The sequence below is a fragment of the Ranitomeya variabilis genome, chromosome 3 (assembly GCF_051348905.1).
Source record: "Ranitomeya variabilis isolate aRanVar5 chromosome 3, aRanVar5.hap1, whole genome shotgun sequence".
NCBI lineage: Eukaryota > Metazoa > Chordata > Amphibia > Anura > Dendrobatidae > Ranitomeya > Ranitomeya variabilis.
In genome coordinates, this window is record NC_135234.1 from 10043911 (window position 1) to 10063182 (window position 19272).

The 19272-nt window shown below is 54.0% G+C and overlaps 1 protein-coding gene across 2 annotated transcripts in view; it reads left to right on the forward strand.

Moving 5' to 3' along the window:
* Positions 1-6169: 6169 nt before the first annotated feature.
* CFAP91 (cilia and flagella associated protein 91) overlaps positions 6170-19272 on the forward strand; it is a 36714-nt gene continuing 23611 nt past the window's right edge. Inside the window, exons 1-3 of one of the 2 annotated variants that reach the window (XM_077293619.1) lie at positions 6170-6434; positions 15708-15784; positions 17290-17447. In XM_077293619.1, the coding sequence (XP_077149734.1) occupies positions 6305-6434; positions 15708-15784; positions 17290-17447 (365 nt within the window). In that variant the 5' untranslated portion in view covers positions 6170-6304. The remainder of the gene's footprint in view (positions 6435-15707; positions 15785-17289; positions 17448-19272) is intronic. The other variant, XM_077293621.1, reaches the window with a different exon arrangement.

Sequence of the window (19272 nt, forward strand, 5' to 3'; positions counted from 1 at the left end):
GCAGGAGTGTGGAGAATAAGGGTCGGGAGTGTGGAGAATAAGGGGCAGGAGTGTGGAGAATAAGGAGCAGGAGTGTGGAGAATAAGGAGCAGGAGTGTGGATAATAAGGAGCAGGAGTGGGGAGAATAAGGAGCAGGAGTGGGGAGAATAAGGAGCAGGAGAGTGGAGAATAAGGAGCAGGAGTGGGGAGAATAAGGGGCAGGAGTGTGGAGAATAAGGGTCGGGAGTGTGGAGAATAAGGGGCAGGAGTGTGGAGAATAAGGCTACGTTCACACGGTGCGGTTTTTGGTGCGGATCCGCAGCGGAATGTCAATTCTTTCTGCGGATTCCGCTGCGGGTTTCCAACAGCACCAATAGGAAACTGCAGTTGGAAACCCGCAGTGGAATCCGCAGTAGAAAAAGGATCAAAACCCGCAGTGAAAAGCACTGCGGTTTTCACTGCGGATTTGTCAAAAAAAGGACCAGAAAAATCCGCAGTGAAAAAAGGATCGTGTGAACATAGCCTCAGGGGCAGAAGTGCGGAGAATAAGGGGCAGAAGTGCGGAGAATAAGGGGCAGAAGCGTGGAGAATAAGGCCGGGGTCACACCTAACGTATAAAAATATGGTCCGTTTTTTACGGCCGAGATACGCAGAGACGTTCCTGAACAGTGATCCGTATTCAACGCGAGGATGCGATTTTTTCTGCAAAAAGTATCCTTGTGTCATCCGTACAGCGAGATTTTCTTGCCGGCTTGCAAAATGGACATATAATGGATCCATGGGCTCAAATATTCGTGAAAACATATACAGTCTAATATATATATATATATAGTGAGGCAGTGACCCCTGGTACAGCTAGGGGGCGCTGTATGTGCTCTGCAGAATGTGCATGGAAGCATAGTGAGGCCATGAGGGCGTACTACAGACACAGGTGTGGCTGTAATTAGAATAGTGAAGCAGTGACTGATTAAAAAGCCCTGTTGTAGTGGGGGAGGGGTGTCAGTGTTCTTGGAAGCAGACAGGGCAGTTGTCTGTAGAGTTCTCTGTGTGGAGCAGCACAGAGGCTAAAGGAACCAGAGAGACTGACACCCTGCGTCCCAGGCTGTCTTATGTGTACCCGGCTGCACTCCAGAGGATAAAGAGTGCAGTGCGCTGAGTGAGTACAGAGACTTGTTACCGGCGTGCGGTCACCCAGGGAAACTGGACAGAGGGAAGTTCGGCCTGTGTATTGACTGCGTCATATAGCCATGCATTATTAATGGACTGTATGAAGAAGCCGTATACTATATTGACTGTGTGAAGTAACACAATAAAAGAACATTTTGTTTGAACTTGTTTGGGTCACTGCCGTTTCACTGTGTATGGACATACCGCTGCATCACAATATATATATACATGTCAGTGACGCACACATATACTGTATATATATTTATATTTCATCCAGCGCTAGATAGTATAAGAGCCGGTAATTCAATTGTCGGCTTTTGCTATCTCCTTACCAAACTCGGCAGGATATGAGACATGGTTACATACAGTAAACCATTTCATAGCCCTTATTTTTTTACATATCCCTCACAAATAATGTAAGAAGTGTATGTGTGCAAAATTTGGGAGCTCTAGGTGTTAAAATAAAGGGTTAAATCACGGAAAAAAATGGCGTGGGCTCCTGCGCAATTTTCTCCGCCAGAGTGGTAAAGCCAGTGACTGAGGACAGATATTAATAGCCTAGAGAGGGTCCATGGTTATTGGCCCCCCCCTGGCTACAAACATCTGCCCCCAGCCACCCCAGAAAAGGCACATCTGGAAGATGCGCCTATGCTGGCACTTGGCCACTCTCTTCCCACTCCCTGTAGCGGTGGGATATGGGGTAATGAAGGGTTAATGTCACCTTGCTTTGTAAGGTGACATTAAGCCTGGCTAATAATGGAGAGGTGTCAATAAGACACATCCATTATTAATCCAGTAGTCTGAAAGGGTTAAAAATACATACACATTAAGAATAAAGTATTTTAATGAAATAAACACATGGGGTTTTATTATCTTTATTGTACGCTTAATCCAAATGAAGGTAACGTAGTTTTGGTGACTAGCGGTGCTGTCACCGAAGCTGTGCCCCCTGGTGGCATAAACTCTTATGAACTGTAGCGTGGGAACTTTTCTGAATATTTTCTCACGCTACAGTTCATATGAGTTTATGCCACCAGAGGGCACAGCTTCGGTGACAGCACCACTAGTCATGGAAGCTGCGTTACTTTCATTTCATTCATTCCCCAGTCTTTAAGGGTATGTTTCCACGGTAAGTAAACGCTGCTTGTTTGACGCTGCAGCGTCAAACAAGCAGCGTCCAGATGTTCCAGCATAGTGGAGGGGATTTTAGGAAATCCCGTCTCCACTATGCGTGGAAACCCGCACGCGGCGGCCCTGCGACTCCGGACATGCTGCGCGTCTTTTCAGATCGCAGCATGTCCGTACACCTTGCGGGGACGCAGCGTCCCCGCAAGGCATATCACAGGGCCCTATGGCGAGGGGTGCGATGATCCCGGATGTGTACTGTACACATCCGGCACCATCGCGTCCCAGAAAGGGGGCGGGGCTTAGCGCCGAGCGGCTTCGCCGCTGCGGCGATACCGCCGCCCCTCCGGACCATGGAGCCATACCCTAAGGCTACGTTCACATTTGCGTTGTGCGCCGCAGCGTCGGCGCCGCAACGCACAACGCAAATAAAAACGCAGCAAAACGCATGCACAACGCTGCGTTTTGCGCCGCATGCGTCGTTTTTTTCATTGAATTTGGACGCAGCAAAAATGCAACTTGCTGCGTCCTCTGCGCACCGACGCGGGCGCCGCAGCGACGCATGCGGCGCAAAACGCAAGTGCGCTGCATGTCCATGCGCCCCCATGTTAAATATAGGGGCGCATGACGCATGCGGCGCCGCTGCGGCGAGGACCGCAAATGTGAACGTAGCCTAACAGTCGGGAGCAGTTGCATTAGCAGAGCTCCTGGCTGTAACTTTATTTAACCCCTTCAGATGGATTTACAGCGTGGGACAAGACTGTACAGCGGACAGGTATGGGATATTGTTGCCTTTTTTTCTTTTCTTTTTCTTTTTTACAGGAGAACGAGGGTCGTCAGTTGGATTGAGCGTACAATAAAGATATTAAAATCCCATGTGTTTATTAATTTCATTAAAATACGTGTGTGTGTGTGTGTGTGTGTGTGTGTGTGTGTTTAACCCTTTACTACTGTTGGATTAATAATGGATGTGTCTTATTGACACCTCTCCATTACTAACCTGGCTTAATGTCACAATAGCAAGGTGACATTAACCCTTTATTACCCCATATCCCACCGCTCATTCCGTGATTTAACCCTTTATTTTAACACCTAGAGCTCCCAAATTTTGCACACACACTACTAACATTATTAGTGAGGAATATGTAAAATTTAGCGGATATGAAATAGTTTACTGTATGTAACTGGATCACCCCCCAGTAGGGCAATGGGGTACTCTGTACCGGGTCCCTCGGTTCTCAGTGGGGATGTCACGGTGGCTGACCCGGTCCGTGGCCCTAGGGACGTCCATTGTAAATGGGGGAAAGGTCTTTAAAGGGATAATGTTCATGACGCCACCTGTGGTATTCGGTCAGGGTGACCGACACTGCTTAGGGGTCCGCTGGGGTGATGGAATGGCAGCTAGATGGTATACCTTCCCACAGGTGAAGTGTGTCCCCAGGGCTTCCCAGAGTGTAGATGGTGATGGTGGATGATGTAAGGCGCAGAGAATAACGAGGACACAAGGTTGCAGTCTCTTTACCTTTACTGAAGGCTTCAGCATCCACAGTCCAGAGCACAGATCACAGGGTAGGCAGAGTCCGGCCAGTCTGAAGGTAAATCCAGAGTCCCCTTATCCAGGTGGAAATCAGTAGCCTTTCTCTAGCGCCTGTGTGTTGTAGTACCTTACTGCTGAGTGTCTCGGTAAGGTCCTCACAACTGATGTTGGTGTTCTAGATGTTATGTCTCTCTCTGTCCCCCAGATGGATAGGAACAAACCCATATGTCTGATGGCCTGAGGCTTTTTACAGGGACTCTATCATGCCGCCGTGACTCCTGGGTATAAGGTCGGGCAACTAATATGGAACTAGCTGTCCTGCCGGTCTCTGGAGCAAGGCTTGGAGACGTTTACTCCCTCGGTGTTCCGGCTACCGGGTCCTGCGCCTCAGAAAGGAGGCAGCCTTTTTGAGGGCAGAACTCCTTCTGGTTTCCTCTCCTTTTGCTATGACCTCGTTTCTCACCCTCCGCAATACAATTCCCTTCTAATGTCTCTTTCTTAGGATACTGTCGCACGTCGGGCAGGTGTAGCTCCGTGGCCTTCTGTCTAGGCCTCTGACAGGATCCCACCCCTGTCAGGGACCACTCTGTCTGCAGCTCAGATGGTCCTCGTCTCCCGCTGTCTGCCTGACACGTGCGGCCTGGGTGAAGCCCAGTCAGCTTCTGACTCACTTCCTATCCAGCCCACCAGTTTTACCCTATTGTGCGGAGTGCCCTACTAGATAGGAGCATGGCTCCCCCTGGTGGACTGGAGTGTGAAGTGTGTTGTGTGGTTTGTGATACCTGGTAGGAAGATCTGAGGAGGATCTAAAAAACTAAAGGTCGCTCAACCCTAGGCCCCTCTATGACCTCTGACCTTGGTACAGAGCAGTTGTGTCTCTTAATTCTGACACTGTTCCCCGCAGCAAACCTACTGAGCACAGCGCGTGTTCCAATATATCTGTATTTACCTATATTCCGGAAAGGTCCACACTTCATCCTGCTCTTTCCTCTCTGTGTGGCTCTGGTGATTTATATAGACGCAGTTCTCATTTCTTCCTCAGGTTTCGGGCTTTGGGGCTATGAATGTTGGTTTTATACCTACATAGTGAGGTTCTAATGGTTGTGCTTTATGTGTTGTCTAGTTTCCTCTTTTTCCCACAGCGATCTATGATGCTGTTGCTTCATGTAGATCTGTGCAGTGAATGGTGTACACATATATACATGTATACTGAGTGCGGTGTAGATCCTCACTGCTGTGATGTCGGATTCTGATCCGCTACAGCGGCACCGAGCAGGATCCAGCAGAGCAGACTAATTACTACACGTGCTGCACAGTGTGTCATAGTCAGGCCACGCTGGGACTTGTAGTGCACAGGCTGAAGCTCGGAGGATCACCCTACAGACAGAGCAGAAGCCTCGTCACAATGGGTCAGTCCGGAGCTGACAAGAGCAATGTGCGGATGTAAATGGACCGAACCATCAGCGCTGAGCACAGCATCTGTGGTGGCAAACAGAGCTTAGCCTTAGGCTACGTTCACATTTGCGTTGTGCGCCGCAGCGTCGGCGCCGCAGCGCACAACGCAAACAAAAACGCAGCAAAACGCATGCACAACGCTGCGTTTTGCGCCGCATGCGTCGTTTTTTTCATTGAATTTGGACGCAGCAAAAATGCAACTTGCTGCGTCCTCTGCGCCTGGACGCGGGCGCCGCAGCGACGCATGCGGCGCAAAACGCAAGTGCGCCGCATGTCCATGCGCCCCCATGTTAAATATAGGGGCGCATGACGCATGCGGCGCCGCTGCGGCGCCCGACGCTGCGGCGCTGGCCGCAAATGTGAACGTAGCCTTAGGCTACGTTCACATTTGCGTTGTGCGCCGCAGCGCACAACGCAAACAAAAACGCAGCAAAACGCATGCACAACGCTGCGTTTTGCGCCGCATGCGTCGTTTTTTTCATTGAATTTGGACGCAGCAAAAATGCAACTTGCTGCGTCCTCTGCGCCTGGACGCGGGCGCCGCAGCGACGCATGCGGCGCAAAACGCAAGTGCGCCGCATGTCCATGCGCCCCCATGTTTTATAGGGGCGCATGACGCATGCGGCGCCGCTGCGGCGCTGGCCGCAAATGTGAACGTAGCAGACGCAGCTTTGTGCAGTGATGGGCGTCATGTGACAGACGAGTGGCGGGAGACGGAGGCCGCAGGAGCCTCAGGGAGGCCGCAGGAGACGGAGGCCGCAGGAGACCCCCAGGGAAGTGCGCGGCCTCGCTCTCTCATCCTCCCGTTGGCTCTGCGCGGCGGCTCTCCGTCTCCATGGTTACTATGAACACTCCTCATGTGGGCGGAGCCTGTTGTCACGTGCCCATCGCCCTCAGATCTTTCCGATAACAAGAAGGCGGAGCTGCACAATGCGCACGCTCACTCGTTCACCGCTCGGGATGCCGGGAAGTGTAGTCATCAACACCGATCACGTGACCAGTGTGTCCCTGGCAACTGAATACCGCGACCCTCAGTCTCCATGGTGACAGGTTACACTGATCCTCAGCGGCCTGAGCTCCACAGCAGCAGCATGAGCCGGACCCTGACCACAGCCCCGCCGGGCCCCGGAGCGCGGAACCGGGCCAGCCGCAGCTACGACTTCCTATACGGTACCGAGACCGATGGACAGCCGCCCGAACTACACCGAACTATACCGAGACCCGAACTATCCCGAGACCCGAATTATCCCGAGACCCCGAATTATCCCGAGACCCCGAATTATCCCGAGACCCCGAATTATCCCGAGACCCCGAATTATCCCGAGACCCTAATTACACCGAGACCCCGAATTATCCCGAGACCCCGAATTATCCCGAGACCCCGAATTATCCCGAGACCCGAATTATCCCGAGACCCGAATTATCCCGAGACCCCGAATTATCCCGAGACCCCGAATTATCCCGAGACCCCGAACTATCCCGAGACCCCGAACTATCCCGAGACCCCGAACTATCCCGAGACCCCGAACTATCCCGAGACCCCGAACTATCCCGAGACCCCGAATTATCCCGAGACCCCGAACTATCCCGAGACCCCGAACTATCCCGAGACCCCGAACTATCCCGAGACCCCGAACTATCCCGAGACCCCGAATTATCCCGAGACCCCGAACTATCCCGAGACCCCGAATTATCCCGAGACCCGAATTATCCCGAGACCCCGAACTATCCCGAGACCCGAATTATCCCGAGACCCGAATTACACCGAGACCCCGAATTATCCCGAGACCCCGAACTATCCCGAGACCCCGAACTATCCCGAGACCCCGAACTATCCCGAGACCCCGAACTATCCCGAGACCCCGAATTATCCCGAGACCCCGAACTATCCCGAGACCCGAATTATCCCGAGACCCGAATTACACCGAGACCCCGAATTATCCCGAGACCCCGAACTATCCCGAGACCCCGAACTATCCCGAGACCCCGAATTATCCCGAGACCCCGAATTATCCCGAGACCCCGAATTATCCCGAGACCCCGAATTATCCCGAGACCCCGAACTATCCCGAGACCCCGAATTATCCCGAGACCCCGAATTATCCCGAGACCCTAATTACACCGAGACCCCGAATTATCCCGAGACCCCGAATTATCCCGAGACCCCGAACTATCCCGAGACCCCGAATTATCCCGAGACCCCGAATTATCCCGAGACCCGAATTATCCCGAGACCCCGAATTATCCCGAGACCCCGAATTATCCCGAGACCCCGAATTATCCCGAGACCCGAATTATCCCGAGACCCGAATTACACCGAGACCCCGAATTATCCCGAGACCCCGAACTATCCCGAGACCCCGAACTATCCCGAGACCCCGAACTATCCCGAGACCCCGAATTATCCCGAGACCCCGAATTATCCCGAGACCCCGAATTATCCCGAGACCCCGAATTATCCCGAGACCCCGAACTATCCCGAGACCCCGAACTATCCCGAGACCCCGAATTATCCCGAGACCCCGAATTATCCCGAGACCCTAATTACACCGAGACCCCGAATTATCCCGAGACCCCGAATTATCCCGAGACCCCGAATTATCCCGAGACCCCGAATTATCCCGAGACCCCGAATTATCCCGAGACCCCGAATTATCCCGAGACCCCGAATTACACCGAGACCCCGAATTATCCCGAGACCCCGAACTATCCCGAGAACCCGAACTATCCCGAGACCCCGAACTATCCCGAGACCCCGAATTATCCCGAGACCCCGAATTATCCCGAGACCCGAATTATCCCGAGACCCGAATTATCCCGAGACCCCGAATTATCCCGAGACCCCGAATTATCCCGAGACCCCGAATTACACCGAGACCCCGAATTACACCGAGACCCCGAATTATCCCGAGACCCCGAATTATCCCGAGACCCCGAATTATCCCGAGACCCCGAATTATCCCGAGACCCGAATTATCCCGAGACCCGAATTATCCCGAGACCCCGAATTATCCCGAGACCCCGAATTATCCCGAGACCCCGAATTACACCGAGACCCCGAATTATCCCGAGACCCCGAATTATCCCGAGACCCGAATTATCCCGAGACCCGAATTATCCCGAGACCCCGAATTATCCCGAGACCCCGAATTATCCCGAGACCCCGAATTACACCGAGACCCCGAATTATCCCGAGACCCCGAATTATCCCGAGACCCCGAATTATCCCGAGACCCCGAATTATCCCGAGACCCCGAATTATCCCGAGACCCCGAATTACACCGAGACCCCGAATTATCCCGAGACCCCGAACTATCCCGAGACCCGAATTATCCCGAGACCCGAATTATCCCGAGACCCGAATTACACCGAGACCCCGAATTATCCCGAGACCCCGAATTATCCCGAGACCCGAATTATCCCGAGACCCCGAATTATCCCGAGACCCCGAGACCCCGAATTATCCCGAGACCCGAATTATCCCGAGACCCGAATTATCCCGAGACCCCGAATTATCCCGAGACCCCGAATTATCCCGAGACCCCGAATTACACCGAGACCCCGAATTATCCCGAGACCCCGAATTATCCCGAGACCCCGAATTATCCCGAGACCCCGAATTATCCCGAGACCCCGAATTACACCGAGACCCCGAATTATCCCGAGACCCCGAACTATCCCGAGACCCCGAATTATCCCGAGACCCCGAATTATCCCGAGACCCCGAACTATCCCGAGACCCGAATTATCCCGAGACCCGAATTATCCCGAGACCCGAATTATCCCGAGACCCCGAATTATCCCGAGACCCGAATTATCCCGAGACCCGAATTATCCCGAGACCCCGAATTATCCCGAGACCCCGAATTACACCGAGACCCCGAATTACACCGAGACCCCGAATTATCCCGAGACCCCGAATTATCCCGAGACCCCGAATTATCCCGAGACCCCGAATTATCCCGAGACCCCGAATTATCCCGAGACCCCGAATTATCCCGAGACCCCGAATTATCCCGAGACCCCGAATTACACCGAGACCCCGAATTATCCCGAGACCTCGAATTACACCGAGACCTCGAATTACACCGAGACCCCGAATTATCCCGAGACCCCGAATTACACCGAGACCCCGAATTATCCCGAGACCCGAATTATCCCGAGACCCGAATTATCCCGAGACCCCGAATTATCCCGAGACCCCGAATTATCCCGAGACCCCGAATTACACCGAGACCCCGAATTATCCCGAGACCCCGAATTATCCCGAGGCCCCGAATTACACCGAGACCCCGAATTATCCCGAGACCCCGAATTACACCGAGACCCCGAATTATCCCGAGACCCGAATTATCCAGAGACCCGAATTATCCCGAGACCCCGAATTATCCCGAGACCCCGAATTATCCCGAGACCCCAGACCCCGAGTTGTACCAGAACCCCAGATAATCACCAACGTAAACACTGTATATCTCAGTTAACCAAGATAAAACGTCACTATTCATTATAAAACCTGAAAAGACCAATAAAAATATATGTACACAGGAAATAATCACAGAATGTGCGGCCACCACCGGGACTACGAGAGGACCCTAGAAGACGCTGGGCTCTCCGTGCCGCGGAGCTTGGCACCCTATGATGGCCCCCCTATCACACTAATATGGCGTCTCCCACCCTATGATGCGCCCCCCCCGTCACACTAAGATGGTGTCCCCACCCTATTATGATCCCCCACCCTATGATGTGTCCCCCACCCTATGATGAGCCCCCTATCACACTAAGATGGTGTCCCCCACCCTATGATGAGCCCCCTATCACACTAAGATGGTGTCCCCCACCCTATGATGTGTCCCCCACCCTATGATGAGCCCCCTATCACACTAAGATGGTGTCCCCCACCCTATGATGTGTCCCCCACCCTATGATGAGCCCCCTATCACACTAAGATGGTGTCCCCCACCCTATGATGAGCCCCCCTATCACACTAAGATGGTGCCCCCCACCCTATGATGCGCCCCCCTATGAAACCCAGATGGCGCCCCCGCTCATTGTCGGCTCTCCCTCTCTAGGCCTATAAGGCCCTAAGAAAGAGAGAGAGTGAAGCCTCCAACTGACCAGACTGCAGAATAAAGTCCAGTGTGGAGGATACGGACACTATATGGAGAGAAGGAGACAGATGATGACGGCCTCCTTCATGTGTCACTCCGCTACATTCCAGCTGTTGCTCCTTCATGTGTCACTCCGCTACGTTCCGGCTGTTGCTCCTTCATGTGTCACTCCGTTACGTTCCGGCTGTTGCTCCTTCATGTGTCACTCTGCTACGTTCTGGCTGTTGCTCCTTCATGTGTCACTCCGTTACGTTCCGGCTGTTGCTCCTTCATGTGTCACTCCGTTACGTTCCGGCTGTTGCTCCTTCATGTGTCACTCTGCTACGTTCTGGCTGTTGCTCCTTCATGTGTCACTCCGTTACGTTCCGGCTGTTGCTCCTTCATGTGTCACTCCGTTACGTTCCGGCTGTTGCTCCTTCATGTGTCACTCTGCTACGTTCCGGCTGTTGCTCCTTCATGTGTCACTCTGTTACGTTCCGGCTGTTGCTCCTTCATGTGTCACTCTGCTACGTTCCGGCTGTTGCTCCTTCATGTGTCACTCTGTTACGTTCCGGCTGTTGCTCCTTCATGTGTCACTCTGTTACGTTCCGGCTGTTGCTCCTTCATGTGTCACTCTGTTACGTTCCGGCTGTTGCTCCTTCATGTGTCACTCTGCTACTTTCTGGCTGTTGCTCCTTCATGTGTCACTCTGCTACGTTCCGGCTGTTGCTCCTTCATGTGTCACTCCGTTACGTTCCGGCTGTTGCTCCTTCACCTGTCACTCTGCTACATTCCGGCTGTTGCTCCTTCACCTGTCACTCTGCTACATTCCGGCTGTTGCTCCTTCCTGTCACTCTGCTACCTTCCGGCTGTTGCTCCTTCACCTGTCACTCTGCTATGTTCCTGCTGTTGCTCCTTCATGTGTCACTCCGTTACGTTCCGGCTGTTGCTCCTTCATGTGTCACTCTGCTACGTTCCGGCTGTTGCTCCTTCACCTGTCACTCTGCTACGTTCCTGCTGTTGCTCCTTCATGTGTCACTCCGTTACGTTCCGGCTGTTGCTCCTTCATGTGTCACTCTGCTACCTTCCGGCTGTTGCTCCTACATGTGTCACTCTGCTACGTTCCGGCTGTTGCTCCTTCGTGTCACTCTGCTACCTTCCGGCTGTTGCTCCTTCACCTGTCACTCTGCTACGTTCCGGCTGTTGCTCCTTCATGTGTCACTCTGCTACGTTCCGGCTGTTGCTCCTTCATGTGTCACTCTGCTACGTTCCGGATGTTGCTCCTTCATGTGTCACTCTGCTACGTTCCGGCTGTTGCTCCTTCACCTGTCACTCTGCTACGTTCTGGCTGTTGCTCCTTCATGTGTCACTCTGCTACGTTCCGGCTGTTGCTCCTTCATGTGTCACTCTGCTACGTTCCGGCTGTTGGTCCTTCATGTGTCACTCTGCTACATTCCGGCTGTTGCTCCTTCACCTGTCACTCTGCTACGTTCCGGCTGTTGCTCCTTCATGTGTCACTCTGCTACGTTCCGGTTGTTGCTCCTTCATGTGTCACTCTGCTACGTTCTGGCTGTTGCTCCTTCATGTGTCACTCCGTTACGTTCCGGCTGTTGCTCCTTCATGTGTCGCTCCGTTACATTCCTGCTGTTGCTCCTTCACATTCCTGCTGTTGCTCCTTCATGTGTCACTCCATTACATTCCGGCTGTTGCTCCTTCATGTGTCACTCTGCTACCTTCCGGCTGTTGCTCCTTCATGTGTCACTCTGCTACGTTCCGGCTGTTGCTTCTTCATGTGTCACTCCGTTCCTTACCGACTGTTGCTCCTTCATGTGTCACTCTGCTACGTTCCGGCTGTTGCTCCTTCATGTGTCACTCCGTTACGTTCCGGCTGTTGCTCCTTCACCTGTCACTCTGCTACATTCCGGCTGTTGCTCCTTCATGTGTCACTCTGCTACGTTCTGGCTGTTGCTCCTTCATGTGTCACTCTGTTACGTTCTGGCTGTTGCTCCTTCATGTGTCACTCTGCTACGTTCTGGCTGTTGCTCCTTCATGTGTCACTCTGCTACGTTCCGGCTGTTGCTCCTTCATGTGTCACTCTGCTACGTTCCGGCTGTTGCTCCTTCATGTGTCACTCTGCTACGTTCCGGCTGTTGCTCCTTCATATGTCACTCTGCTACGTTCCGGCTGTTGCTCCTTCATGTGTCACTCTGTTACGTTACGGCTGTTGCTCCTTCATGTGTCACTCTGCTACGTTCCGGCTGTTGCTCCTTCATGTGTCACTCTGCTACGTTCCGGCTGTTGCTCCTTCATGTGTCACTCTGCTACGTTCCGGCTGTTGGTCCTTCATGTGTCACTCTGCTACATTCCGGCTGTTGCTCCTTCACCTGTCACTCTGCTACGTTCCGGTTGTTGCTCCTTCATGTGTCACTCTGCTACGTTCTGGCTGTTGCTCCTTCATGTGTCACTCCGTTACGTTCCGGCTGTTGCTCCTTCATGTGTCGCTCCGTTACATTCCTGCTGTTGCTCCTTCACATTCCTGCTGTTGCTCCTTCATGTGTCACTCCATTACATTCCGGCTGTTGCTCCTTCATGTGTCACTCTGCTACGTTCCGGCTGTTGCTTCTTCATGTGTCACTCCGTTCCTTACCGACTGTTGCTCCTTCATGTGTCACTCTGCTACGTTCCGGCTGTTGCTCCTTCATGTGTCACTCCGTTACGTACCGGCTGTTGCTCCTTCACCTGTCACTCTGCTACATTCCGGCTGTTGCTCCTTCATGTGTCACTCTGCTACGTTCTGGCTGTTGCTCCTTCATGTGTCACTCTGTTACGTTCTGGCTGTTGCTCCTTCATGTGTCACTCTGCTACGTTCTGGCTGTTGCTCCTTCATGTGTCACTCTGCTACGTTCCGGCTGTTGCTCCTTCATGTGTCACTCTGCTACGTTCCGGCTGTTGCTCCTTCATGTGTCACTCTGCTACGTTCCGACTGTTGCTCCTTCATGTGTCACTCTGCTACGTTCCGGCTGTTGCTCCTTCATGTGTCACTCTGCTACGTTCCGGCTGTTGCTCCTTCATGTGTCACTCTGCTACGTTCCGGCTGTTGCTCCTTCATGTGTCACTCTGCTACGTTCCGGCTGTTGCTCCTTCATGTGTCACTCTGCTACGTTCCGGCTGTTGCTCCTTCATGTGTCACTCTGTTACGTTCCGGATGTTGCTCCTTCATGTGTCACTCTGCTATGTCCCGGCTGTTGCTCCTTCATGTGTCACTCTGCTACGTTCCGGCTGTTGCTCCTTCATGTGTCACTCTGTTACGTTCCGGCTGTTGCTCCTACATGTGTCACTCTGCTATGTCCCGGCTGTTGCTCCTTCATGTGTCACTCCGCTACGTCCCGGCTGTTGCTCCTTCATGTGTCACTCTGCTACGTTCCGGCTGTTGCTCCTTCATCTGTCACTCCGCTACGTCCCGGCTGTTGCTCCTTCATGTGTCACTCTGCTACGTTCCGGCTGTTGCTCCTTCATCTGTCACTCCGCTACGTTCCGGCTGTTGCTCCTTCATGTGTCACTCTGCTACGTTCTGGCTGTTGCTCCTTCATGTGTCACTCTGCTACGTTCCGGCTGTTGCTTCTTCATGTGTCACTCTGCTACGTTCCGGCTGTTGGTCCTTCATGTGTCACTCTGCTACGTTTGGCTGTGCGCTCTACCACGCCACAATGCCACATATGCAGGAGACGATCACTGGGTAATAAGCTAAATCGCCCCAGTTCCAACATTCTCTGATAAAGCGAAGTCTGCCTGACACCCAGTAATCTTCTAAGTGTGGATTTCCCAATGTGCTTCACCACCACTGGGAGAAAGTGATGAGAAACTTAGCTCAGTAAGATGGTCCACTATGTATCGGAGTGGGGGGGCAATGTCACCCCCCTCATTCTCCACCGTCCTCCCCCTTCTCCTCCTCTGTCCTCCCCCTTCTCCTCCTTTGTCCTCTTCCTCTGTTTTCCATCCACCTCCTTTGTCCTCCTCCTCCATCCTCCTCCTCTTTCCTTCCCCTCTTCCCTGTTCACCCCTCCATCCTATGTCCTCCTTCTCTTCCTCCTCCATCCAGCTCCTCCACCTAGTCCTCTTCCTCCTTTCCCTCCTTCTTCATCCTTCTTTGTCCTCCGTCCATTTCCTCCTCAGTTCTCTTCCGTCCTCCTCTGTCCTCCCCCTAATTCTCCTTCATCCTCCATCCTCCTTTTCCTCTGTTCTCCATCTACCTCCTCTTTCCTTCCTTTTCACCTCCATCCTCCTCCTCCTCTGTCTTCTTCTTCCATCCTCCTCTTCTGCCTCCTCCTCAGTCCTCCTTCCATTCTGCCCCATCCTACATCTCCCTCCATCTAGCACCTCCTCTTAGTCCTCCTTCTCCTTCCTCTCATCCTTCATCCATCTCCTCTGTCCTCCGTCCTCCATTCTTCCCCTCCTCCTCTTCTGTCCTCCATCCACCTTTGTCCTCCCTCAAATCCTCCTCCTCCTGCTTTTTCCTCCCCCTCCTCCATCCTACTATACTGTCCTCCATCCACCTCCTTTTTCCCCCCTCCTCCATCCTCCTTGTTCGCCCCTCCATCCTCCTTCTCCTCCATCTAGCTCCTCCTCATACTACTCTCCCTCCTTCCCCTCCTACTCCAGCCTTTTTTCCTCCATCCATCTCCTCTGTCCTCCTCCTCTGTCCTCCATCCACCTCTTGTCCTCCTCTTTCCTCCCCCTACTTTGTCCTCCTTCATCCTCCTCCATTCTCCTCTGTCCTCCTCGATCCTCCTCTGTCCTCCTCCTCGTTCGCCCTTCCATCCTATGTCCTCTATCCTCCTCCTCTTTCTTCCCCCTCTTCTGTCTTCCTCCTCCATGTTCGCCCCCTCCATCCTGCATCCTCCTACTACATCCTCCACCTTCCTCCTCCATCCTCCTCTGTCCTCCTCCTACATCCTCCACCTCTGTCCTCCTCCGCCCTCCTCCTCTGTGGTCCTCCTCCATGTTCGCCTCCTGCGTCCTCCTTCTTCTGACTAGGCTTTCTCTTCACTGTCCTCTTCCTACATCCTCCTCCTCTTTCCTCCCCCTCTTCTGTCTTCCTTCCTCCATCCTCCTCCTCTGTGGTCCTCCTTTGTCCTCCTCTATGTTCGCCCCCTCCATCCTGCGTCCTCCTCTTACATCCTCCACGTCTGTCCTCCCCCGCCATCCTCCTCTATCCTCCTTCTCCTCCATCCTCCTCGTTCACCCCCTCCATCCTACATCCTCCTCCTTCTGACTTTCTATTCACCGTCCTCCTCCTGATTTTTTTCTTCTCCGTCCTCCTCCTGGTGTGGTGACACTTGTTGCTTTCCTCCTCCAGATCCCGTACACACGTTGTCCAGTGAGAAGGACCATGCTCAGGCCGCGCTCCGAGCGCACGTGTCACACGACCGGATGGTGCGTACAGCGGGGGTCCGCACCTGACCCTTCTGACGGTGGTGGGCAATGTCCGGGTGTGCCGCCGCCGCCGTCACCCACTGCTGGGAGCAGAAGACGCTCGGATGTCGCCCGCGGAGATGACGATGATGGGGCTCATTCGCAGGGGTCTCCTTCAGTTTTGGGCAGGACCTTTCATTCCTTACTGACTTGTCTTTACAGCGTCAGAGGGGTCTTTGTCCTTTCTGAATCATCATTTTTTTGCCATTTTGCTCGTTGATGTAATAACACTGTATCCCCCCAATATCCTCTTCTGCCATTCGGGGGTTTATTTTCTGTTGTTCCCCATTTGGTATAAGTGACAGGAGGGGAAAATTTCTGGTGTCGCACGTACGTCGCGCCTGTGTGGCCGTTCTCTCACAGCCGGGACAGCGTTCCTTCTCTGGGGTCTTGTTTTTAGCTCCAGTAATGTTTCACACCTCCACCACCGCCAAAGAGACGAAATCCAGCTGTTGTAGGAGAGCGATGTACAGAGGACGGGGGACGACGTGCTCTCCTGCGCCCACACCGCCTACACTGCAATACTGCACATGTCCAGCAGAGGGCGCTAAGCGGATAAGAGGGGTCTTCTGACTGCAGATTGCAGGACCCAGCGCCTTCACGTGCCGTGTCCCCTATAACAGTGCAAGGATCCTCACAGCTTGTCAGGCAGCCGGGACAGCGGTGGCGGTCTTACCAGGAGGCTTCTGGCACCTTAGATACCGGTGGGCGTCTGGGCGGATCTCCACCCTCTTCGCTCAGGACTCCTCACCCCTTTCTCTCCGCCCTCCACTCCCCTTTTTCTCCACCCTTCTCGCCCCTTTCTCTCTACCCACCTCAGCCCTCCCTCTCCGTTATCCTCGGCCCTCCACCATCTTCAGCCTTCTCTCCGCCCTCCTCGCCCCTTTCTCTCCGCCCTCCATGCCCCTTCCTCTCCACCTTCCATGGCCCTTTCTCTCCACCCTCCATGCTCCTTTCTCTCCGCCCTCCATGCCCCTTTCTCTCTGCCCTCCATGCCCCTTCCTCTCCGCCCTCCTCGCCCCTTTCTCTCCGCCCTCCTCGCCCCTTTCTCTCCGCCCCCCTCGCCCCTTTCTCTCCGCCCTCCTCGCCCCTTTCTCTCCGCCCTCCTCGCCCCTTTCTCTCCGCCCTCCTCGCCCCTTTCTCTCCGCCCCCCTCGCCCCTTTCTCTCCACCCTCCTCGCCCCTTTCTCTCCGCCCTCCTCGCCCCTTTTCTTTCTCAGGGTGGGCATTAGGGTCATGGCATACTGCCCTCCGTCTGGTCATCTCACCACTACCGCAGGGCCACAACCACATAATCCCTGGCTGGGGTAACTCAGCACCGCTGCTCCTGGTGATTGACAGATCGGGCTGACAGCATAGTTTCTTTTTATGGATGTCACTACCGTGCAGGACCCCATAATCTTGCATTTAGGGGCCGACACATGGTACAGACATAAGGTGACTTTATTTCTCTTTTCTTAATTTCAGCAAAAAGTCCCAGAATTTCCCACAATGTTCAGTGAGTTGGTGCATGAGCCGCGCTTCACCCTGCGCCTGCAGCTCAGGGACCCCGTCCCCCAATTCATTAATCGCCAGTGGAGGGGAAAAGACGAGCAGAGACGCAAGGCACTGCAGCAGCTAAATGTGTAAGTCATAGCTGAGAACAACCAGCGGGGGCAGTGCAGACATGCAGTGACTGCTGTGTAATACCCGACAGTGACCAGCGGGGGCAGTGCAGACATGGAGAGACGGCTGTGTAATACCTGACAGCAACCAGCGGGGGCAGTGCAGACATGGAGAGACGGCTGTGTAATACCTGACAGTGACCAGCGGGGGCAGTGCAGACATGGAGAGACGGCTGTGTAATACCTGACAGTGACCAGCGGGGGCAGTGCAGACATGGAGAGACGGCTGTGTAATACCTGACAGTGACCAGCGGGGGCAGTGCAGACATGGAGAGACGGCTGTGTAATACCTGACAGTGACCAGCGGGGGCAGTGCAGACATGCAGTGACTGCTGTGTAATACCCGACAGTGACCAGCGGGGGCAGTGCAGACATGGAGTGACGGCTGTGTAATACCTGACAGTGACCAGCGGGGGCAGTGCAGACATGGAGAGACGGCTGTGTAATACCTGACAGCAACTAGCAGGGGGCAGTGCAGACATGGGGTGACTGCTGTGTAATACCCGACAGTGACCAGCGGGGGCAGTGCAGACATGGAGAGACGGCTGTGTAATACCTGACAGTGACCAGCGGGGGCAGTGCAGACATGGGGTGACTGCTGTGTAATACCTGACAGCAACCAGCGGGGGTAGTGCAGACATGGAGTGACTGCTGTGTAATACCTGACAGTGACCAGCGGGGGCAGTGCAGACATGGGGTGACTGCTGTGTAATACCTGACAGTGACCAGCGGGGGCAGTGCATACATGGGGTGACTGCTGTGTAATACCTGACAGCAACCAGCGGGGGCAGTGCAGACATGGGGTGACTGCTGTGTAATACCTGACAGTGACCAGCGGGGGCAGTGCAGACATGGGGTGACTGCTGTGTAATACCTGACAGCAACCAGCGGGGGCAGTGCAGACATGGGGTGACTGCTGTGTAATACCTGACAGTGACCAGCGGGGGCAGTGCAGACATGGGGTGACTGCTGTGTAATACCTGACAGCAACCAGCGGGGGCAGTGCAGACATGGGGTGACTGCTGTGTAATACCCGACAGTGACCAGCGGGGGCAGTGCAGACATGGAGAGACGGCTGTGTAATATCTGACAGTGACCAGCGGGGGCAGTGCAGACATGGAGAGACGGCTGTGTAATACCTGACAGTGACCAGCGGGGGCAGTGCAGACATGGGGTGACTGCTGTGTAATACCTGACAGCGACCAGCGGGGGCAGTGCAGACATGGGGTGACTGCTGTGTAATACCTGACAGTGACCAGCGGGGGCAGTGCAGACATGGAGAGACGGCTGTGTAATACCTGACAGTGACCAGCGGGGGCAGTGCAGACATGGAGTGACTGCTGTGTAATACCTGACAGTGACCAGCGGGGGCAGTGCAGACATGGAGAGACTGCTGTGTAATACCTGACAGTGACCAGCGGGGGCAGTGCAGACATGGGGTGACTGCTGTGTAATACCTGACAGCAACCAGCGGGGGCAGTGCAGACATGGGGTGACTGCTGTGTAATACCTGACAGTGACCAGCGGGGGCAGTGCAGACATGGGGTGACTGCTGTGTAATACCTGACAGCAACCAGCGGGGGCAGTGCAGACATGGGGTGACTGCTGTGTAATACCTGACAGTGACCAGCGGGGGCAGTGCAGACATGGAGAGACGGCTGTGTAATACCTGACAGTGACCAGCGGGGGCAGTGCAGACATGGGGTGACTGCTGTGTAATACCTGACAGCGACCAGCGGGGGCAGTGCAGACATGGGGTGACTGCTGTGTAATACCTGACAGTGAC